The sequence below is a fragment of the Triticum urartu genome, chromosome 6A (genome assembly GCF_056163025.1).
Source record: "Triticum urartu cultivar PI428250 chromosome 6A, HENAU_Tu73, whole genome shotgun sequence".
Lineage (NCBI taxonomy): Eukaryota > Viridiplantae > Streptophyta > Magnoliopsida > Poales > Poaceae > Triticum > Triticum urartu.
Window position 1 is genome coordinate 360,654,247 of NC_141878.1, and position 23,866 is coordinate 360,678,112.

A 23,866-nucleotide genomic window follows, 5' to 3' on the forward strand; every position below is an offset into this window, starting at 1 on the left:
GACATCGTCCTTGCTGCATCGTCGTCATCGCTGCTCCAACACCTCCAACGACTCCTCTCCACCGAGTTCTCGATGAAGGATCTCAGTCCCCTCCATTACTTCTTGGGGATCGCGGTCACCCGCACGACGGACGGCTTCTTCCTTTCTCAACGCAAGTACGCCGACGAGCTGCTCGACCGCGCCAACATGCGCGAGTGCAAGCCGGCTTCGACGCCCGTCGACACACGCTCCAAGCTATCGGTCACCGCGGGCTCCCCAGTCGCTGATGCCTCCGAGTACCGCAGCCTCGTCGGTGCTCTCCAGTACATGACGATGACGCGCCCCGACATCGCCTACGCTGTCCAGCAATGTTGCCTGGCCATGCACGACCCACTGGTGCCTCACATGACTCTCGCCAAGCGTATCTTGCGTTATCTTCGCGGCACCGCAAGCCATGGGCTCCATCTCCGTCGCGGTGCCTCACTCGCCATGACCGCGTACTCGGACACGGACTGGGCCGGCTGCCCCGACACCCGTCGCTCCACCTCCGGCTACGTCGTGTTCTTGGGTGACTCGCTAGTGTCCTGGTCCTCCAAGCGGCAAGCCACGGTGTCCCGCTCCAGTGCCGAAGCAGAGTACCGAGCCGTCGCCAACGCCGTCGCCGAGTGTTGCTGGCTATGTCAACTCCTCGTCGAGCTCGTCGTTCCGCTGCCCAAAGCCAGCGTGGTCTTCTGTGACAAATTTCCTCCGTCTACATGGCCGCCAATCGGTCCATCATCGTCGGACGAAGCACATCGAGTTGGACATACACTTCTTCCGCGAAAAGGTTGCTCTTGGCGAACTCCGTGTTCTTCACGTCCCAACCACACAGCAGTTCGCCGACGTGCTCACCAAGGGGCTCCCCACGCCGGCCTTCGAGGAGTTCAGGTCCAGCTTGTGCATCCGTCTGCCGGACGCTCAAACTGTGGCGGGGTGTTAGCCAGTCAAACTCCTCTCTCCCTCCTCTCCTCTACATGCACGACTACATGATCCCACGATCTCATGCACGTCGCCACCCACGGCGCTCCGCGCCCCTGTTGTAACCTGTACACTCGTATATAATGAGAGCTACGCCATCGGCAGCACCTAAGGTGCGATTGCCCATTCATTCTCCCTCTCACAGGCGGCCTTCATGTCGTCCTGGAGCGCGCGCGGCACGCCGTGACCTGTCACCCGGAAGCAGCCCAGGCGCTGGGCCGCGTCCCGCAGCCGCGCGGCCTCCTCCGGCGCCGCGTCGGTGAGCTGCAGGTCGATCACCGGGATCCCCGCCATCCTCTCCTTGCTGCTGTGCTGCCTGATGTCGTGGCAGTTTTATGCACGGGATGGCGGGGAGTGGGACCGCCTAGTGACTTCCAGCTGGGACTTGTCGGGAGCAAAACAAGGATGGGCAAGTGGGCAACTCTGAGATGAAACTTGGACACGCAATTTCGAGATGACCTGAAATCTTCACCGCCACGACTCTAGCTAGAGGAATCACATCATATCATGAATGTGCAATGTCTCTTTGTCTTCGCAACGTACAAAACCAACTGACAACATAGCGGAGACACCACGGAACTTGCAAACAGACCAACACAAGATACATTGCACAGGCAAAAAAGGCTTAGGACACACAACTTCTTTCCATGAGAATGTGGAAGACGGCAACAGCCTATCCATCAAATCTACTCGGCTGATGTTCGCTGGAGAGAATGACAAATCATATGTTTTTTATGACAATTTATATTGTCGCGAGGATGACAGTTTTTGTTTGTAAGCACGGCAAATCCTGGCAAAAAATGAATTGGGGCAGATTTGTCATACTTGCCAACTAAACTTGTCATCCTCTGCCAACATAAACTGCCACGCAAATCGTTTGCAATTGTCATCCTTCCCAGCTGACGTTCGCTGGTTAAGAGGTCCTAACAAAAATGCATAGAAAACAAACAAATAAACCCGTATATTTGTTCATTCATTGCCAACCAAACGGATTTCCATGGCATCATTTCTCCACCTATATGAAGACTCGTCACAGCTTCGTTACACTTTCCAGTATGTGCTCACAGCGTGCTATATTCACAATCAAGTAAGTGTCATGTTGATCCTTGGCCAATCAACATCCCTGCTCACCTGGTCAGTGTCCAACACTAGTCAGATCGAAAAGTCTCTGCTCTTGTCCACTGTCATGTGTAGCTATGCCATCTTGCACTTCCTAGTAAACATTTTAGTAGCTGAACAGCAAGCGATTCCGACAAGCACCAAAGCAACGACAAAAACTGCAGGTAGCATATGGAATCCATCAAGACATACAACTAGACAAGTGCTGCAATGTGATGAAAGCAAGAATTCGTGGTTTGAAATGTTGAGATCGATGTTAGTAGCATACCGGCAATGGTGCCAAAGAACAGCATCGCAAGGCGGTACCGTACCAGCCATGGAAGCTCTGTTTCGAGACTACAATGTGCTTCAAAAGAATGCCCTTCTTTTTTGTTTGCATGTGCATTTGATGGCTTCAGCTCAGATATAGGGAACTCCACACCATCAACGGAATTGCCCTGTAAATCTCTTAGTTCAATTTTAACCCATGGAGTTACTGCATTCCAATCTATTTCGATTGCTCCAAAATTTGGCTGTCCTGATACATACAACAACAAAAGGACCAACCGGTGAAGGACTACAAGAACAACTCAAACCACAGCAGAAAATAAATCAAATACGGGCTGAAAATTCGTAATGCTATGTTCACAATTTCATGGTAATAGCATTAAACTGCAGCATTTAGAAGAAAAAAACTTGTGAAGCTACAAGTACTAAATATGCAGAAGGGGGAACAGATTACAACTACACCAGCAACCGAAAAGAACCTTCATATTGTAATATGATAGAAGCAAGGCAATTCGGTAAGCCAACACTTCAAACACGTTCTACGGCAATTGTTACTTAGGGGGGTATATGCTGTCATGACATTCTAAGGAAATGAAAGCTTACCATATGAGCATGATTTGTGACGGCAGTTAGGGCTGAAGACTCGCATGGGGGTTGGTGTCAGCCAAGCCAGAAGTCTCATAACAGATTGAAATATTGCTGGTACAGAATTCTCGACAGACTGAGTAAGACCACTCGAGGTAATATCATACAATGGATATTGAACACCGCAGTCAAAACGAGCGATTTCTCCAAAATGAACATCACCACTAATAAATAAGACCCCATTTCTCTGCATATAGTCAGCAGTCAGCACATGTTCCATGAAAACAATAAACAGGTAAGGCAAATATTCATTTTAGATGACATCTGTGGAATCTTGTTAAATATCCAACACTCCTAGAATGAGTAAATCTAAAGCTTTACAACATGTTACAAGGACACCTGTTATCAAACTGGGAAACATTTTTTTTCTAATATGAGAATACTTTACATGGGTCATAAACAAAGTAAAACTCAAAAATATGGCAGCTACTTCATAATGAATATGCCGAAGGACTGCCTTTTATAGTAAAGTAATAGTAAGCAACCTTACTGCTATCGATCAGTCTAAACAGCTGTTCTCTTTCCCTCGGAAAGCGTGCCCAAGACTCCACATAGAACAAAGGTCGAGTGGTGGCAGAAAGATTGGACACCACCTGCATTAACACATTGGAAAATGTTCTGTTACTCTATGCTACTCCAATGAAAAACCAAATACAGATAATAATAAAATAATAATGGAAGTGCCAAAAGAAAGGCAAAAAATCTTCTTCTGCAGTCATTCAGCAGCTGTTAAACACATGGAAGATCGTATTATTCAAATTCTCTCACTAAAATCAATCATAGATGCCACTCATGTTGCTGAATCTTTTTATCTATGTATGAAATTATAAGAGAATCTTTGGTTCAATACTATCATCTGCCACAAAATTGTGATGATGAACTGAAGGTGTATATCCAAACTTTGCAAATTCCTTGTACCACACTAAGTTCCTGCATGCTCCAATGCTTTTATGAAAAGTTTAAGTTTACAACATGACCAGTCATGACCCTAGGCCAGATCCATACTGTTGAGTATAATGTTTATTTAGGGAACATAGGATAGCGTAAGATTTATTCTACCTTGCCTTGTACTCCAAGATGATCATGTACTCATGTATACAGGGGCGGGCCCAGGATTTTAAGAGTGTGTATTCAAAATCTTAAGAGCTTACAGTTTTTTGACAACTTGTTTTTGGCATGTATAAATGATGATAGCATCATTTTATACAAATTGTATAATATATAAAAGATAAAACATGGAAATTGGAATAGCATCATAGATTCATCTTATTGATCTAGGATCAAAACTTGGAATTGTTGAATGTATGAAAGTACTAATTACTAAACATATGAAGTGGTAACATCTAACAACAATGGAGAGTACAATCGGTACTAGTACTAGTGCCGGTACATCAAAATAAATTCACATCCAGTACTACTAATGCCAACTTCTTCAAAACATCCAAAACAAAAAAGTATTTGCCCAACAAACGACTCTGTAGCGCCTCCATAAAAATGAATCTGGGCAACCATCCAAGAATAACCTTTTTTTAGGGGATCTAAGAATTAATCTAAAAGGCCATAATGCACATCTGAGAAAAAGAATAGAAAACGTATCTGAAAAGATTGATGTGTCAACTGACGAACGAGATTGATGCCTCGACTCAATCTCACACCCTGGATGCATGTGCGTCGCGGTCGCGTGTCAGCCTGCCACTACGCGCCGATGCTCCTGCCGCCGTGCGGCTGTGGACCGTGGTGCTTTTTCTAGCGATGAGAACTGGGAGTGTGGGCGGAGCGGTTCATCCGATCGATGATCGATCAGGGCTGCGTCTGATTGCGCCCACGACCACTATATAATTTTGAATTGGGCTGGGACTGACCTACTAGATGAAAAGAGATTTGGGCCACTAGGCCATGTTGGAGCGTGAAAGGGAGAGAAGCACGAGGTGGGCTGGCTAATCCTTCGGCTGGAAGCGATACAATCTGCTATTCTGTCTATATCTCGTTTTTATTTCATACAGTACATGGTACACACTATATATACATAATATTTTGGCCAAAATAATGGGTATTGAAGTGAATACCCATGAATTCACCCGCAAAAAAAAAAGAATACCCATGAATTGTACTGGGCCCGCCCCTGCATGTATATATGCCCACGAGGCTCAAGCAATATATCAACAATTTCACCAATCACTCTCTATCCCTTCTAACATGGTATCAGCCTAACCTCGATCCACAGCGCTAGCCGTCGCCGCTTCCACACCGCGCCGCCCCCGGGGCGGTCTACCTCCATGATCGCCACCGGGGGCCAAGCCGCCCATACCTAGGGTTCGTCCGCCGATCGCGTTGATCGGCTGCCCTAGAGAGTCTTTTTCCCGATCAATTGATCCGGGTTTTTTCTCTCGCCGATCGTTTGATCGGTGTTCTTTTTTGGTTTTCCGATCTATAGATCGGTTTGCGTCGCCCACCGCCGCCCGTCGACCCTCACGCGCCTCACTTCGACATCGACAACACCAACCTCTCCAGCTGTGCGATCTGGCACGCACACGACACCCTGGAGGACGTACCGTCACCCATGTATCCATCTACACATCGTGCTTGCCGGGTCATCGCCGTGGTCCGTTCAGATCGCCTTGGTCTGTATCCATCTGGTTTGGTTGCTGCATCGCGCCTAAGCAGCTATGCGTCCGTGCGCTGGTGTGGTGGCCGCTCGTGCGGTTTGGCTCTGGCCGGGTGCCGGTGGCCTCGATCCCCGCGGCTACTCACGCGCCCCGCGTGGACATGGGTTGTTGCTCGCGCGCCTATGTTGGCGGCCGCCCGCGCAGGGTAAGCAGGCCAAGTTGATTCACATCACATGGCCTGGATAACACGTGTGTGTGTGTGTGCATGCATGCCTTGGCTGATGGTACATCATGCGTCTCACGCTGGTGTTTCTGCATATGTGTCCAGCCCGTTGCATGACATGCCACGTCTGGCCGGGTGCCTCGTCCTTTGCAGGATCTTGTGTGAATATCTTCGTCGCGTATGCGCGCCTCTCCACCGATTGAGCACCGGATTGCCGCTGCGTCGTCTCATCGGACAGTAGCGTCCTCATCTTGTGGTTCTTCTCGCGGCTGCACCGACCCGCGTGCTGCCGCTGCGTCGCCCTTTGGGCCGTAGTGTCGCCGGCCGCGGTCCACCACCGCCCCGAGGCCGTCCGCTTCAGGTCGTCTCCGTGGCTGCATCGACCATCGCGCTGCCGCTGCGTCGCCTCATCATGACGTAGTGCCGTGGCATGCGGTCTACTCCGCCATCCCCGTGCGTCGACTTCTACGTGGTATGTGTCGCGCTGCCTCCCTAGGCGCGGGAACACCACCGTTCGTACCGGTCTTCGTCATGCTTTCAGGCTCTTCCTCGCCTACTTCAAGCACCGTCGCCGCACTCCTAACCTAGCCGCCGCCGCCGCTGCTCTTCTTTCCGGTCCACGACAACTACCTCGACACCGGTCACCCCGACTCGACATCGACCACGGCGTCCCTCGCACGGCTACCTCAACCATGGCTAGACCACTCTACGCTCTCGGCTACATCGACATCGGCAGAAAGGGCTACCACCTTGCTTGAGCAACCTCGTCGGTTTCCACTCCAGCCACAACCGTTACAACTGTGGGGGGATGTTTGTCGGCTTACCTTCGGATTCTTCTCCAATCTTACCGTCTGCGTCGCCACCGTTGTGACTGCCCCCCGGGGGGGGGGGGGGGGGGGGGGGGTTGTTGAGTATAATGTTTATTTAGGGAACGTAAGATAGTGTAAGATTTATTCTACCTTGCTACTCCAAGATGATCATGTACTCATATATATATGCCCACGAGGCTCAAGCAATATATCAATGATTTCACCAATCCCTCTCTATCCCTTCTAACACATACTTTGCAGTATCCTATATCCATTTCCACCAGAGTTTACCCTGTGTCTATTTTAGGACTAGTGAGAGAATATATTTACCTGAATTGAAGATCCAATGATGGTCATCTCTGACTGAGGACCACGTAGCTCCCTCTCCAGCCACTGCCACTGAGGATCTCCAAGTATAGTTCCATCACTTAAGAGTGGGTCTCTGTGATATCTGGTGTCCAACATTATTACCTGTAATAATGTATGAATATCTGTAGTGCACGTAAAATTAATAGTGAAGGGGAATCTTCAATGAAATTTGCAAACACACTGGTTCACTTTTGTGATTTTGACTGATAAATAACCCTTTTAGAGCATGTAGAAGTTGTCAACTGTTACGAAAGCAACTTAATATTATTAGGAGGCCAAAGGCAACATATATACAAGTACATGAGGATGCCAAAAGACTAGAATGCAAAAGACCAAAAGTCATCACTAATATAACTCTAACACCCCCCCCCCCCTCCAACTCATGGTGGATCCACAACACTGAGTTTGGAGAGGTGAAATCTATCGTGTGCTCTAGTCTGTGCCTTCGTGAAGAAGTCCGCTAGCTGTAACACGTAGGAAGCATCAACACCAATATGCTTGGTAAGCTCATGCTTCATGGGGTCCCGTGCAATGTTGATAGCACCTGTACTGTCGGACAAGAGAGTGGTAGGTGTAGTAACAGAAACACCAAAATCCTCCAGTAGCCATCGTAACCAAGTCACCTCTGCCGTCAGAAGAGCCATAGCTCTCAACTCGGCCTCAGCACTCGAACGGGAAACTACAGTCTGTTTCTTCGTCTTCCAATCAATGAGAGAACCACCAAGAAAAACACAGTAAGCAGAAAGTGAACAGCGATCCGAAGGATCACTAGCCCACGTAGCATCTGAATAGGCTTGGAGCTGTAATGAGCTAGAACGGGGGGAAAGGAGACGATGAGAGATCGTGCCACGAAGATATCGTAGAACACGAAGAAGGTGACTATAGTGAACTGAAGTGGGAGCGAAACAAACTGGCTCAAAATATGGACAGGATATGAGATATCCGGACGAGTGACAGCAAGATAGACAAGACTCCCAACAAGATGACGGTAACGCGTCGGATCAGACAAGAGCTCGCCATCAGAAGCGCGAAGGTTAACATTGAGCTCCATAGGAGTCTCAGCAGTGCGCTCATCACTAAGAGCCGCACGAGCAAGAAGATCCTGAATATACTTTTCTTGGGAAATAGAAAAGCCATCAGAGGTGGAGGAAACCTCAATCCCAAGAAAGTAACATAAGGACCAAGTTCAGACATAAGAAACTGCTCACTGAGACGGGCCTTAACAAAGGCAATGTACTCAGAATCATCGCCGGTGATGATCATGTCATCAACATATAGAAGAAGAGTGCGACCACGAGCAGAAAGGTGGACAAACAGCACTGGGCGAAAAACCAGCTGCAGTGACCACAGAGGCAAAACGCTCAAACCAAGCACGGGGGGCTTGCTTAAGGCCATATAGAGAGCGACGAAGACGGCAAACCATGCCATCAGGAACTGAATACCCGGGTGGTGGCTGCATATAAACTTCCTCACGCAACTCACCATTAAGAAAAGCATTCTTAACATCAAGCTGAGACACAGACTAGTGGCGAACAGAGGCCACGGCAAGAAGTGTGCGGACAATAGTCATATGGGCCACAGGAGCAAAAGTCTCATCGTAATCACAACCATGCTCCTGCTGAAAGCCACGAGCCACAAGACGAGCTTTATAACGCTCAAGAGAACCATCAGAGCGAGTCTTAATCTTATAGACCCACTTACAAGTGATGGGACGAACACGGGAAGGAAGAGAAACCAGGTCCCACGTGCCATTGCGCTCAAGGGCAGCAATCTCCTCTGCCATCGCAAACTGCCATTCAGGATGAACAATAGCATCTCGATAAGAAGTCGGCTCAAGAACGATGGAAAGACCATAGTGAGAAGGAGAATAACGGTCAGGGGGCGGACAAGGCCGAGAACGAAGACCATAAGTCGGGTGAGAGGAGGAAGACGACACATCAGAAGTAGAGGGCACATCTGTAGACTTATCCACAACATGTGAACGGCGAGTATAATGGAAAGGAAATGAGGGAAGAGGTCGAATCACTGAAGGTGGAGACGGGGAATGTATCGGTGATGAAGGTGGAGAAGGGGAATGTATCGGCGAATGAAGGTGGAGAAGGGGAAGGTATCGGTGATGAAGGTGGAGAAGGGGAAGGTACCGACGATGGAGGTGGAGAGTCATGCGATGAGGGAGGAGAAGAAAACGTAGGAGAGGACGGGGTCGGATCTGCAACAGCAAGATGAGGAGTAGGAATACTGGGCACAAAGGGTGGTGTATCTGGACATGTAAGAAAAGAGATGTCCTCCGTAGAAAAAAGCCGAGCAGGATGGACGTGGGTAGAAGGGACGAGATTCATCAAAGGTCACATCCCGGGAAATACGCATCCGGCGACCGACAGGATCCCAACACTGATAGCCCTTATGCTCATCACTGTATCCAAGAAAAACACACTCAACAGACTAAGCGGTCAATTTGGTGCGCTCACGAGGGGCAAGCAAAACATAGCAAACGCAACCAAACGAATGGAGTGCCGAATAATCGGGAGAACGACCAAAAAGATGCTCGAGAGGAATACCACCCTGTAGAGCAGCAGAAGGTTGAATGTTGATGAGATAGGTGGAAGTGGTAACAGCCTCAGCCCAAAAGTGAGGCGGAAGAGAGGTAGCAATCATCATTGCACGCGCCGTCTCAAGAAGGTGACGATGCTTGCGCTCAGCCACACCATTCTGAGCATGAGCACCAGGGCAAGAGAACTAAGTAAGAGTACCCTGCTCAGCAAGAAATCCTCGCAGTGCATGGGAGATATACTCACCAGCTGAATCTGCGCGAAAACCACGAATAGGAGTGGAAAACTGGGTATGAACCATGGCGGCAAAAAGGTTGTATATAGGTAAGACCTCACTACGAGAAGACATGAAATAGATCCAAGTGTACCGAGAAAAATCATCTATGAAGATAATATAGTAGCGATGACCCCCTTTCGAAGCGAAGGGAGCCAGACCCCAAACATCAGAGTGAATGAGATCAAAAGGACGCTCAGACACCGACTCACTGTGAGGGTAGGGTAACTGAATCTGCTTACCAAGCCGACAACCCAGACAATCCAACAAAGCGTTACGAGAGACAGACCCCAGAACACCGCGATGAACCAAAGATGAGAGACGAGAACCACATAAATGGCCAAGACGATGATGCCACTGCTGAAAAGAGCTGGTAGATGCAGCTATAGGGGGTGTGAGACTGGCGGCGGTGGCAGCGGAGGGAAGACGAAGCCAGTCAAGCTCCCAGAGACCATCAGAGCGTCAAGGGCCAGCACCAAGCAGAGCGCCCGTGCGACGATCCTGAATAGAACATGAATCGAAGTCGAGAATAACCCTACAACTAGAGTCAACAATCTGACCACCAGATATGAGTTGCATGGTAAGTCGAGGAACATGAGCGACAGAGGGAACATGAAATGAAGAAGTGCTAAGAGTGCCTCGACTAGCTACAGGGAGGGGAGTGCCATCAGCTGTAAGAACACGAACATGAGACTCCACAGGTTGAATAGAGGTCAAAGTGGAAGAATCACAAGTCATATGAAAAGACGCTCCAGTATCAAGAATCCATGGGGATGTACCTGAATGAGTGGAAGGTGGTTTCTCAGTGCCAGAAGAGTTAGCCATAGAACCTGTAGAAACCATCGGTGAAGAATCCCAAGCATCAAGCATGCATTTCAGCTGTGCAATCTCATGCACAGACAGGGACACGGCCGAAGAGGTCGAGGTAGAAACACCTACCGATGATGAGCAGTCGCCTCCACCTGTGGAAGCTGCGTGCAGAGTCGACCGGGAGTAGCGAGTCAACGTAGAGCCGCATGAGAAAGCCACTAAGGGTGTCGACGTAGAGCGGTCACCGCCAAACACGGAAGCCGCGAGAGGAGTCGACGTAGAGCGACAATCACCAGGTGCGGAAGTCGTGGGAAGAGTCGACGTAGAGCGGCCACTGCCGTGCACGGAAGCTGCAAGAGGAGTCGACGTATAGCGACCAGCACAGCCTGTTGAAGACTCTGAAGGGGACAACATCGCAGACGGACATGCACCAAGCACCGAGCAATGGCGCATGTGCGAGACTGGATCAATATAGGGAACGCCTTCGAAAGTGTGTGGATGGCGACGAAGACGCAGGCCCGACCAAAACATCATGCCAGTTTCTTTTTCTTCCATTTTTTTTGACAATAGTGAAAAGATCAGGCAACAGCCAAAGAATCAGGCCTCAGGCCAACAGCCGAGTCCCAAAGGCAGCACCCCAGGCCAAAAACGAAACAGACCAACTGCGGCGACTCGATTCAATCCAGCAGACGAACAGCCGAGGCGGAGCAGTTGACCTCCCATAGTTGCTGCCTCTGCTTGATCTGGAGAGCTCTCGATCTGGAGCGGATGGATGCCTAGACACGAAACAGCAGCAGCTATGAACGGATGCACGACCACTCGAGCGCCCGCGGACAGTAGCGGAAGGCAGCAGCGGCGCGGACGAGGCCGATGGCCGACGGCGCCGCGAAAGGCAGCAGCGGCGCGGACGAGGCCGGCGGCCGACGGCGCCGCGGAAGGCAGCAGGGGCACGGACGAGGCCGGCGGCCGGCAGCCGCGGAGGAAGACAGACGGCCGGCGGCGACCTTGGAGGAATACAAGCGGCCAGCGGCTCAATCGATCGGGACACACTCCGATAGGATCCAACACAGCGATGGATCAGCTAATTGGACGTCAAGCACGTGTAGCAAAAGCAAAATCACGGCCGGCAGGAAAGAGAGCAACGGCGGCTGTGCAGGAGATTGGATCGGGAGTAGCACGAGTTGCGACGTGCGAAAAAAATACCTAGAGCTCTAATACCATGTTACGAAAGCAACTTAATATTATTATTAGGAGGCCAAAGGCAACATATATACAAGTACATGAGGATGCCAAAAGGCTAGAATGCAAAGACCAAAAGTCATCACTAATATAACTCTAACATCAACAACTCAAAACTTATGACGGTGCTCATTATATCTGCCAGGGTGCTATTTTATACTGGTTATAAACAATGAGTGTATTGTGTTTAACCATGCTGGACTTGACAAATATGGAGTAGCATACAAACTATATATGCAAAAGCAACATCAACTGAAAAGACAAGCACAAATCAGCATTCACAAGGTACCAGGTTGTTACAAACCTAACTTGTGATGGGGGTTTCCATGTAAGGAATATAAATAATGAAGCAAAAGATGCTGAAGGGATAACTAGAAGAGCTCAAATATTTATATTCTAGAAACCTATGAAATGGTACTTGGTTGCAAGTTATATAAGGATAAAGGGGGAACATGGTGCACACTGGAAGAATCGCAAACATGTTTATGCATGCCTGTGGAGACATCCTATTTGAACAAGAGTTTGGCAAATATAATACTTCAAGTTTTACAGCAAAAGTTGCACATGGTATTATAGACTCTACCTTTACACGTTTTCCTTCGGGGCCAAACATGTATGAGGCATAAACACCTGCTTGTTTCCTCCTAAATAAACAAGAGAGAAAGTACTGTGAGGTTTCTGATGGCCTGCAACTTTAGGTGTGAAGATCCTGAAATATTCATAGAAGATTCGAATATTCTGCGGAAAAACAGATTTGCAAGAAACATCATAAAGCAAAAACAAAGGAATTCTGGAGCACCATCATTTACAAGGCAGTGACCGACAAAAGAAGATCAAGAACTCATAATTAATTCCAGCGGTCATGCGTATATACCGTGGGCTGTCTTCGTCTTCATCCAGGAAATCTAATAGAAGCCTTTGGGATAACACTTTTCCACTATATTCCTTTCCTGCATCATTCACTCCATAATCATGGTCATCCCATGTTCCAATGACCTGCACATTATAGTGAACAATAGTGATGCCAAGTTCTTAATTAACTAGTAAAAGTGGAAATTTTGAAATAAGAAACGGTAACAAAGTTGCAGGAATCTTCATGTAAAACTGTCCCGATTCGCAAACATAGCACTGAGCAATAAAATGAACAAATAAAATTTTGTGGCAGCCTACTCCTCACTGCTCAGTTGTAGTAGATTAACATTCTAGATAGCATGAAATTGACTCCCTCACTGCTGTGGAATAATCAGTGTCATCAACATACTGCATTGCATGATATTGAATTTTGTAATGAAGACAAACACAACCCCAAAACCACAAGACACCTCCCCCACCCAGCTCCAACAAACCATGTTTTGGACTTGCAGACACAGAGACCAGACAAAACAATGGACTATTTAACCCTGTACTAATAAAGAAGCAAAATCTCACAAGACAGTGAAGTCACTAGCAACAACAGTTGGTGCCATCAGGAAACGGAACTGGTCCTGGTCGACCCTAGAGAAACAAAATCTAACGACCGACTACCGAATACACAGGCAATGGCAATTGACCACAGCTAGCAATTTCAAGAGAGCAAACGACGGGGAGCTCACCCTAGCCCTCTCCCTCAGCTTGGCGTACCCCGGGTTAGCCTTGGCCAGCTCGTACTTCCGGCGCAGCTCCTCCTCGGTCGCCGGGTAGAAGCGCGGCACGTTCCTCCAGGGCCCCACCGTGCGCTCCCTCCCGAACACCCGGAACGGGCGCTTGTTGTCCCCGTAGACGTTGTCCCCGAGCCAGATGAAGACCTGCGGGTCGAACCCCACGATGGCCTCCCACACGGGCTGCAAGGAAACAACAGCAAACAGACCCCCGTCACCTCCATCCACTCAAGCAAGGGCAAGAAAGTTGAGGCCAGGCGGTGCAGCGGGCGTTCCGTCGAGCACCTGGGGCGCGCTCTGGTTGGCGCAGGAGCCAAATGCGATCCTGGACACCACGGCGGTGGTGTTGGGGGCGGCGCGGAGGGAGGGGAAGAAGAGGATGAGAAGGAAGAGATGGACGAGCCGGGAGCCGGCCATTGGTGCGAGCGAGCTTGAGAGCAGAGAGGAGAAATGGTGGGGGGTTCCGCGGAGAAGTGGGGATATTCCAGTTCCCACGTTTTCCTTTTTTTCCCGAATTGCATCGATGGATCCTGGTGATACGTGTGATGTGGTAAACAAAGCAGGTGGGTGGCGGACGAGGGAAGCAACAGCTTGATGACCCTATTTTCTTTTCTTTTTTCTAATATATACTTCCTTCGTTCCTAAATATAACTATTTCTGAAGATTTTAATATAGACTACATATAAAACAAAATGAGTGAATCTGTACTCTAAAATATAGCATCTTTATTGAAATCTTTAAAAAAATTACATTTAGGAATGGAGGAAGTACCTGTGATGGTATCCGGTGCATTGTTGCGGGAACCTTACGACAAAAATATCTAAAACTAACACAAGTAAATAAACTAAAGTAGTAGAAAATACAGATAATATGAAATAGAAAAAAATTGAACTGCATTCAAAAGAATGTCGTTTCTATGACAAAAGAAATAAAGGGTGCGTTACATATTTATGTTGCAATCGCCGAACACATATACAATCAACACAAAAAATAATGTAAAAGTAACTTATGACTTACATATATGAATTGATGCTATATCTATACTATTTATAAAAGAGCAAACATTTATACCTAGGCCCCGCCGCCGCCGGCCGCCCCCGCCCCCTCCCCCCCCCCCCCACTTTCCCCGGATCCGCTCCGCGCCGACTCCCCAGGAGGTGGCCGGGGCGGCGCGAGCCCTGCCTCCCCTTCGGCCGCCCTCGTCGCTCCTTGCCTCCCTGCCGTCGTCGACAGGCGCCCCCGGCGCTGGCCGGGTGGTGTTGGCGGCGGCGGGGCCTGCCTGTCCCGGCGCGCGCGGCTCCCTGCCCGGGGCATGGGGGCGGCGGTGGTGCCCCTCGGCCTGATGACGGCTCGGCGTCCCGGTGCGGTGGCCGGCGGCTCGCTTGGTGGTGGCGCGGCCCCTTGGCGGCGAGACGGCGTGGTGGCGCTGGTTGGCCGATGGTCCTAGCGGGGCGGCCCCCGGCGTGGCTTCATCGTCGTCTGTGTGGTGAGGTGGTGGAGCAGCTCGGACGGGGGGTAGCGACGCCGACGGCATGCCAGCTGCGGCGTGGAGGCGGGAGTTGTCCGGGCCTCTGAAGGCCCGGCCGGACCTGTGGGGTCACGGGCCCGGCAGGCTCCCGCTTTGGCGTCTGGCCGGCTACCGTCGTGGACGGTGGAGGTCGGGGCCTCTAGTATGCTGACGGTGCTGCTGCCCTAGTCCCGGCTCCCCTTCCTCGCTGTGTAGGCCATCATCGCGGTGCCGTGGTGAGACAGCGTGGGAAGCTTCGTGTCTGTGTGCACAGGGTGGTAGTCGGTTTGGTGGCGAGCATCGGAGTGCCTGAGGTGGAGGATGGGATCGGGAGAAATCCCTGTTGGCTTGGCTGACACCGACGCGGTGGCGCCTGAGGGTGCCATCAGACTTTCCTGGAGGGCGTCGGGGCTACCCTTCCTCTTTCCTCACCGTGTACCGAGAGAAACCCTTGGCAGCAGCGTCGTCATCGTCGCGTCCCTTCTTGAAGGTGTTGATTGGTACCGGCGCTTCGGAGTCTCGGAGCTTGGGGGGACGATTTTCGGTGGAAGCAGTGGTCACGAGGCTCCGTCGTCTTTGTCGATTCGCCATTATCGACATTTGTTTCTTTTATTTTTTTTCTCTTTCTTTTCTTTTTGAGCGTGGTTGTGCTGCTTCTGTCCCAGCACCTATTATTAATTGTATCGAATGTTTGCTTTGTAATACAAAGTGGGGGGCCTTTTTCTCATTAGTCTCATCTAATTAGATCTAACCGTCACAATTAATCTAATCCAATATCTAATGTGCGCTTAGCAATTATCGGGGAGCGGACCACTCCATCTACAAAGCAACCGGTTCGCGCGAAGGTTGGCCTCTGTTTCCCTGCAGGCCCGCTCGGAAGAGTCATACGCAGCACAGGCACTCCTGAAGCTACGCGCAACAAGAACTCCAAGAGGCCGGTCCCCCAACAAAGCATTTTTTGAAGATGGAGCTCTACAGAGAAAAGAGCCCACCAAAGATCTCAAAGACTAACTTCCGTGACCTTTGACGCGCTCGGGGGCTACTCACTGTGCCCGACAGCCGGCCTGCCGATGGGCCCACCATATACCCAACGACAGGAACGATCCCGGAGGAAGGGATAGACGTCCCTGGATCATCTTGGCCTCCAAGTTGACGGCGGCGGGCACCTAGATCGCATTTTTTTTAGAACGAAGACGCCGGAAGCGTCCGGCTTTAAATTAATAAAGTCCACATAAGACAGGATTCAACAGGTTCAACACATAACAACAGAGATAAAATGGCCGCAGCCAAGGTACGGTACATGCTACCGGCCGAAGCCTGCAAATGGGAGAGAAGCAACATAAAGCACTAGGCCGGACCAAAAGGTCAGAACCTACGGCAGGCTAGTGACGGATATCAATCTGGATCAACCGAATCCGCTCCATAGCCTCCGTCATCCGATCCGCATCACGCCGTTTCCCCAACGGCGTCCATGTCTGAAGAAATAAGTGGCATTTAAAAATAATGTCAGCCGGGTGAGAAGGAAATTTATGCTCGATAGTCATCTTATTGCGAGTGGTCCAAATGGACCACAACAAAGCTCCCACGCAACTCCATAAGACACGGCCGAAGCCACCCCTATGAGCGACTAGCAAAGCGCGCAGGTCCAAGGCTGAGCGGGGATTCCAGTTCTGACCGAAAGCCTCCCTAACCGCACTCCAAGCAAAGCGAGCGAGGTGATAGTTGAAAAATATGTGGTTGGCATCTTCATGTTGACCACATAACACGCAAGAGCCGTCGGAGGGCCCATTCCTAGATCGCATCTCCCCATGTAAAACCTTAGCCTCCACCGTGTACATAAGGGAAGGCTAGGAGGCTCGCATTGTCATCTACTGTCTGGTAGAACAACTCTCGGTAGTCATCTCTCCTTACACCATTGTAATCCCATGCACGAGGTATCCCCCGCCATGAATAACAACAAGCAAGAGTGTAGGACGTAGGGTATTACTCTTCGAAGGCCCAAACTTGGGTAAATACCTCGTGTGACCTCCGATATGTGACTTTCAGCTACGCAAGGCACCCTGCCGAGGGTACTGACGAAAATCTGCACCGTTAGTGTGACGCCCGGATAATTAAGCTACAATAATTCCTAGCTAATGATGCCACGTCATCATGACTACTGTTGTTGAACTCGCATTGGTTTGAAACCGGTTCAAATTTCAAATTCAAATCAAAGTCCAAAATTCAAATTGCCAAACATGAAAAATAAAATGTTCAAAGTGTGGCAATTATACCATAACTAATTATGGTGGTGACCCAACACTTTTGTAAAATAATTAAATGCCCTTTGGTGAATATAACAGCGGCTAAAAAGAATTATTAAATGCTATTTAAATTATAAAAATACTAAACTATTTTATTTGTTCCTCAAACTAAATGTGGCAGTGGTATAACTAGTAAAACCAATCTAGATGTTGCTACTATATTTTATAAAGCTAATTTCTATTCAAAATAAAATAAAACTAAAACTGTAAAAAGAGAAATAAGAAAAAGGGAAGAAGCAAAGAAAACAAAACAACACCCCCTCCCCTAGTGGGCCTCGTGGACCAGTTGGGCCACAAAGCCACCAGGCCGGCCCAGCTCCTCCCCACCTTCCCCTTCCTCTGCTACAGGGGGCAGGGGGATCGTGGCGCCCATCCGCCGGCGATGGCCGGGCGTGGCGGCCATCCACCCCCCCTGGCACCCTACTAATACACCCAGGGCGGCCCAAACCCTAAGCTTCCCCGTTCCCCTTCCTCCCTCGCGCCCCCGTCTGCTTTTCCTCGTCGACGTCGCCGAGCCCGTGGACGCCCGAAGCCACCGCCCCGAACCCCCGCCGTCGTCCCCAGGAGCTACGCCGAGCTCCTCTACGTCGTCTGCGCCCTCTACTTGGAGCTCGGATCCACCGCCTCGGCCGCATCGAGCTTGTTTTCTTCCCTCGACCGCTGCCGCCTCTACGTCAACGCCGGCTGCTCTGCTGCTACTAAGCCACCGCCGGGCCCCCGTGTGCCTCCCCAGTGAGCTTCTGCTCCTTCTACTCCTCCCCACGCTTCGGTTCCACCCCTCTGGCTAGCTAGCCGCCATGATCGTAGATCGTCTCCGCCACGGCGCTCGTCGTCGTCGTTTCGGTCGACGTCGAGTTCGCCTGAGCCCTCGGCCGTGTTCATCGGCGCCGTAGTAGGCCGTAGCACCAGCGCGTGCAGTCCCTGCCGTGCCTCACCTCGTCGTAGCCGCCCGCGCCTGCTCGCGCTGGCCACGCCCCACGCGGCCCGCGGCCCTTGTAGCCGTCACCACGCGCCGCATGCGGCCGTCCCACACCCCAGCGCACGCCCTGCGCCTGCCTCCGCTCCCCGCTGCCGTTGCCCTGTTGTTTCGCCGCCGCCCCTGCACTTGCTGTCGCTGCTGCTGCTGCGTTGCTACTGCGCGCGGCCGCTGCTGCTGCTGCCTGCACGACGCCCACGCGAACCCAGCCGCACCGGCTTCGTGCACACGCGCGCCTGCCCGCTTGCCCGCAGCCGCAGGCTGCTGCTCCCGGCCTCGCGCCCACACCTGTTGCCGCTGCTCACTAGTGCTGCTTTGTACTGCTAGGTACTGTAGGTACTAGCTAGCTTTTCTAATTTCACACCGAGTAACCCCCTAGACAGCCCCTAAACATCGGTTAAATAACTGTTAACCGGAGTAAGAATAATATTTGTAGGTAGTATACTTGTCAAAGCTCAAATGTTTCCATTGGACCAAATCAATTTGATGCATGGATTAATTCCCATAAAAATCACAAAATGCTATCTTTTCTAAACAGAGAACAAAATTAACCCCTACCACTGTGTGTGCGTGTGTTGTGTGTACAGCGTGCGTGTGTGTGGTGTGCGTGTGTGGCCGGCTGGACTCTGTCCACTAATGGCCGGCCCTTGTTAATTAGGCTATGTTTAGTTTAGGATTAGTTTAGTACTAACTAGCCCTTTTAGCAAATGACAAGTGGGTCCCATCTAAATAGATTAGACAAATATTTTGGAAATTATTAAATCAGTGTCATATGGGCCACCACCTCTCCTTTTGACTAGTCACATTGACTTGGTCAATTCGGATTTAAATTAAACACAAAATTCTAGAATATTGATAAAACTTTGGAAAATTATAGAAAATTAACCGTAACTCCGATGAAAAAATTTTGTACATGAAAGTTGCTCAGAACGACGAGACGAATCCGGATACGCAGTCTGTTCGTCCGTCACATATCCCTAGCATAGCGAACACGCAACTTTCCCCCTCCGGCTCCTCTGCCCGAAAACGCGAAACACCGGGGATATTTTCCCGGATGTCATCCCCCTTCACCGGTATCACCTACTACCGCGTTAGGGCACCTCTAACGCCGTTACTTGTCATGTCATGCATCACTATGCATATGCTTGCATTATATTTATTGTTTCTTCCCCCTCTTCTCTCGCTAGACACCGAGACCGACGCCGCTGCTACCCAGTATGACTACGGTATTGACGACCCCTCTCTCTTGCCAGAGCAACCAGGCAAGCCCCCCCCTTGATCACCAGATATCGCCTACTCTCCTCTATACTGCTTGCATTAGAGTAGTGTAGCATGTTACTGCTTTCCGTTATTCCTATCCTGATGCATAGCCTATCCTTGCTACTACTGTTGTTACCATTACCTGCTATCCTACTGCTTAGTATAGGATGCTAGTGTTCCATCAATGGCCCTACACTCCTGTCCGTCTGCCATGCTATACTACTGGGCCGTGATCACTTCGGGAGGTGATCACGAGCATATACAATATACTTTGCACAGTTACCTTACCTGTGATACTGTTCGGAGATGGGGGCTGAAGGGGCAGGTGGCTCCATCCCGGTAGAGGTGGGCCTGGGTTCCCGACGGCCCCCGACTGTTACTTTGAGGCGGAGCGACAGGGCAGGTTGAGACCACCTAGGAGAGAGGTGGGCCTGGCCCTGGTCGGCGTTCGCAGATACTTAACACGTTTAACGAGATCTTGGTATTTGATCTGAGTCTGGCCACTGGCTTATACGCACTAACCATCTACGCGGGGACAGTTATGGGCACTCGACGTCGTGGTATCAGCCGAAGCCTTCGTGACGTCAGCAACGGAGCGGCGCGCGCTGGATTGGACTGGAACGCCTACTAGGCTAGGTCTGCTTCCGGCCGCCCACGCAACGTGCAGGTGTGCTAAGGGCGATGGGCCCAGACCCCTGGGCGCTTAGGTTTAGACCGGCGTGCTGACCTCTCTGTTGGTCTAGGTGGGGCTGCGACGTGTTGATCTTCCGAGGCCGGGCATGACCCAGGAAAGTGTGTCCGGCCAAATGGGATCGAGCGTGTTGGGTTATGTGGTGCACCCCTGCAGGGAAGTTAATCTATTCGAATAGCTGTGATCTTCGGTAACAGGACGACTTGGAGTTGTACCTTGACCTTATGACAACTAGAACCGGATACTTAATAAAACACACCCTTCCAAGTGCCAGATACAACCGGTGGTCGCTCTCTCACAGGGCGACGAGGGGAGGATCATCGGTTAGGATTATGCTATGCGATGCTACTTGGAGGACTTCAGTCTATTTCTTCTGCATGCTGCAAGACGGAGGCTGCCAGAAGCGTAGTCTTCGAAAGGACTAGATATCCCCCTCTTATTCCGGCTTTCTGCAGTTCAGTCCACATATGATAGCCTTATTCCATTTGATACCAATGCATACATATGTAGTGTAGCTCCTTGCTTGCGAGTACTTTGGATGAGTACTCACGGTTGCTTTCTCCTTCTTTTCCCTCTATCCCTTCTACCTGGTTGTCGCAACCAGATGTTGGAGCCCAGGAGCCAGACGCCACCGTCGATGACGACTCCTACTACACCGGAGGTGCCTACTACGTGCTGCCCGCTGATGACGACTAGGAGTAGTTTAGGAGGATCCCAGGCAGGAGGCCTGCGCCTCTTTCGATCTGTATCCCAGTTTGTGCTAGACTTCTTAAGGCAAACTTGTTTAACTTATGTCTATACTCAGATATTGTTGCTTCCGCTGACTCGTCTATGATCGAGCTCTTGTATTCGAGCCCTCGAGGCCCCTGGCTTGTAATATGATACTTGTATGACTTATTTTATTTGTAGAGTTGTGTTGTGATATCTTCCCGTGAGTCCCTGATCTTGATCGTACACGTTTGCGTGTATGATTAGTGTACGATTAAATTGGGGGCGTCACAGTTAGTCCTCCTACACCTGTCGCAACGCCGACACAAACGACACAAGCTGCTCTTCCGCCATGACTGCGTAGGACGAGGGTGATGGAAATATGCCCTAGAGGCAATAATAAAGTTGTTATTATTATATTTCCTTATCATGATAAAGTTTTATTATTCATGCTAGAATTGTATTGATCGGAAACTTAAATATATGTGTGGATACATAAACAAATACCGTGTCCCTAGTAAAGCCTCTACTATACTAGCTCGTTGATCAAAGATGGTTAAGGTTTCCTAATCATAGACATGTGTTGTCACTGATAACGGGATCACATCATTAGGAGAATGATGTGATGGACAAGACCCATTCGTTAGCTTAGCATATGACCGTTTAATTTATTGCTATTGCTTTCTCAATGTCAAATACATATTCCTTCGACTATGAGATCATGCAACTCCCGAATACCGGAGGAATATCTTATGTGCTATCAAACGTCACAACATAACTGGGTGATCATAAAGATGCTCTACAGGTATCTCCGAAGGTGTCTGTTGAGTTGGCATGGATCAAGATTAGGATTTATCACTCCGTGTATCGGAGAGGTATCTTTGGGCCCTCTCGGTAATACGTATCACAAGAAGCTTGTAAGCAATGTGACTAAGGAGTTAGTTACGAGATGGTGTATTATGGAATGAGTAAAGAGACTTTCCGGTAACGAGATTGAACTAGGTATGAGGATACCGACGATAGAATCTCGGGCAAGTAACAAACCGATAGACAAAGGGAATTACGTATGTTGTCATAAGGTTCGACTGATAAATATCTTCGTAGAATATGTAGGAACCAATATGGGCATCCAGGTTCTGCTATTGGTTATTGACCAGAGAGGCGTCTCGGTCATGTCTACATCATTCTCAAAACTGTAGGGTCCGCACGCTTAACGTTCGTTGACGATATAGTATTATATGAGTTATGTATGTTGGTGATCGAATGTTGTTCGGAGTTTGTAATAAGATCATGGACATGACGAGGAGCTCCGGAATAGTCTGGAGGTAAAGATTGATACATGGGATAATAGTGCTTGGCTTCCGAAAAGGTTCTGGAATTCACCGGAAGGGATTTCAAATGTTTCCCGAAATGTTCTGGTGCGAGAACACTTTATTTGGGCCAAGGGGTAAAGCCCACGAGGTTTTTGGTAAGTGCAAAAGGCAGTTTTGCGGAGGCCAGGGACCCTGGCGTCTGGTCCTGGAGTCCGAGAAGGACTCTTGCCTTTCGGGCAAAACCTACTTTGAGGAGGCTTTTACTCCAAGTTTCGACCCTAGGGCTCAACATATAATGGAGGAGCAGGGCTAGCACCCAAGAAACATCAAGATTCACCAAGTCGTGTGCCCGCAACCCCGTTCCCTCTAGTTTTTCCTCCATCATAGTTTTCGTTGTGCTTGGCGAAGCCCTACGGAGATTGTTCTTCACCACCACCGTCACCACGTCGTCGTGCTGCCGGAACTCATCTACTACTTCGCTCTCTCTTGTTGGATCGAGAAGGCGAGGACGTCATCGAGTTGAACGTGTGCTGAACACGGAGGTGCCGTACGTTCGTTACTTGATCGGGACGGATCGTGAAGGTCTACGACTACATCAACCACGTTGATAAACGCTGCCGCTTAGCGATCTTCAAGGGTATGAAGATGCTCTCCCCTTCTCGTAGCTATGCATCTCCATGGATAGATCTTGCGTGTGCGTAGAATTTTTTTGTTTCCATGCAACTTTCCCCAACAGTGGCATCCGAGCCAGGTCTATCCGTAGATGATATGCATGAGTAGAACACAAAGGAGTTGTGGGCAGTGATGGTCAAAGTGCTTACCACCAACATCTTATTTTGATTCGGCGGTATTGTGGAATGAAGCATCCCAGACTAACCATACATGTCCACCCACATGAGACCGATTCCACCGACTGGCATGCAACTTGTTTTGCATAAAGGTGGCTGGCGGGTGTCTGTTTCTCCTACTTTACATGAATCGAATTTGACTACGACCGGTCCTTGAAGAAGGTTAAAACAGCAAAATTGATAATCACCATTGTGGTTTTGCGTACTTAAGAACGGTTCTTGCAAGAAGCCCGTAGCAGCCACGCAAAACTTGCAACAAGAAAGTAGAGGATGTCTAACTTGTTTTTGCATGGCATGTTGTGATGTGATATGATCAAGACGTGATGTGATATACGTTGTTGTATGAGATGATCATGTTTTGTAATATCGACAACCCGCAAGAGCCTTAGGGTTGTCTCTTAATTATTGTATGAAATGCAAGCGCCATGTAATTGCTTTACTTTATGGCTATGCATTAGCAATAGTTGTAGAAGCAACAGTTGGCGAGATGACCCCGACGCAACGATGGAGATCAAGGTGTCGAGCTGGTGACGATGGAGATCATGATGATGCTTCGGAGATGGTGATCAAAAGCACAAGATGTTAATGGCCATATCATGTCACATATTTTGATTGCATGTGATGTTTATCCTTTATGCATCTTATTTTGCTTGCATTATAAGATGATCCATTCACTAAATTTCAAGATAAAGTGTTCTCCCCGAATATGCACCGTTG

The 23,866-nt window shown here is 49.6% G+C and overlaps 1 protein-coding gene and 2 long non-coding RNA genes across 5 annotated transcripts; 1 reads left to right on the forward strand and 2 right to left on the reverse strand.

Annotated features, from left to right (window-relative positions):
- Positions 1–1,935: 1,935 nt before the first annotated feature.
- On the reverse strand, positions 1,936–14,069 carry LOC125513519 (Calcineurin-like metallo-phosphoesterase superfamily protein). 2 transcript variants are annotated; one of them, XM_048678650.2, is made up of 9 exons: positions 13,829–14,069; positions 13,499–13,726; positions 12,781–12,902; positions 12,490–12,550; positions 6,996–7,136; positions 3,513–3,620; positions 2,986–3,214; positions 2,384–2,632; positions 1,936–2,273 (listed from the first exon to the last, which is right to left on the reverse strand). In XM_048678650.2, the coding sequence occupies exons 1-9, from the start codon at positions 13,958–13,960 to the stop codon at positions 2,191–2,193; spliced, it is 1,353 nt and encodes a 450-aa protein (XP_048534607.1). In that variant the 5' UTR covers positions 13,961–14,069; the 3' UTR covers positions 1,936–2,190. The 2 variants fall into 2 exon arrangements, 1 of the variants encoding a protein (XP_048534607.1); XR_015608224.1 differs by lacking the exon at positions 1,936–2,273 and having other exon boundaries at positions 2,385–2,632; positions 3,518–3,620.
- Positions 14,070–16,301: 2,232 nt separating this feature from the next.
- Positions 16,302–18,427, reverse strand: LOC147965248 (uncharacterized). The gene is made up of 2 exons (XR_015608223.1): positions 18,289–18,427; positions 16,302–16,525 (listed from the first exon to the last, which is right to left on the reverse strand). It is a non-coding gene; the product is annotated as an uncharacterized LOC147965248 (long non-coding RNA).
- On the forward strand, positions 17,659–21,204 carry LOC147965249 (uncharacterized). Of its 2 annotated transcripts, XR_015608222.1 has the most exons (3): positions 17,684–18,085; positions 19,517–19,591; positions 20,885–21,204. It is a non-coding gene; the product is annotated as an uncharacterized LOC147965249 (long non-coding RNA). The 2 variants fall into 2 exon arrangements; XR_015608221.1 differs by lacking the exon at positions 19,517–19,591 and having other exon boundaries at positions 17,659–18,085.
- Positions 21,205–23,866: the final 2,662 nt, after the last annotated feature.

Bases quoted from the DNA above. Each gene is read 5' to 3' on its own strand.
- LOC125513519 (XM_048678650.2), bottom strand. From the start codon at position 13,960: ATGGCCGGCTCCCGGCTCGTCCATCTCTTCCTTCTCATCCTCTTCTTC. The intron at 7,137-12,489 runs GTAGAGTCTATA...ACATTATTACAG, and splicing joins CCGAAGGAAAACGTGTAAAG to GTAATAATGTTGGACACCAG. The intron at 3,215-3,512 runs GTTGCTTACTAT...GACTATATGCAG, and splicing joins GACTGATCGATAGCAGTAAG to AGAAATGGGGTCTTATTTAT.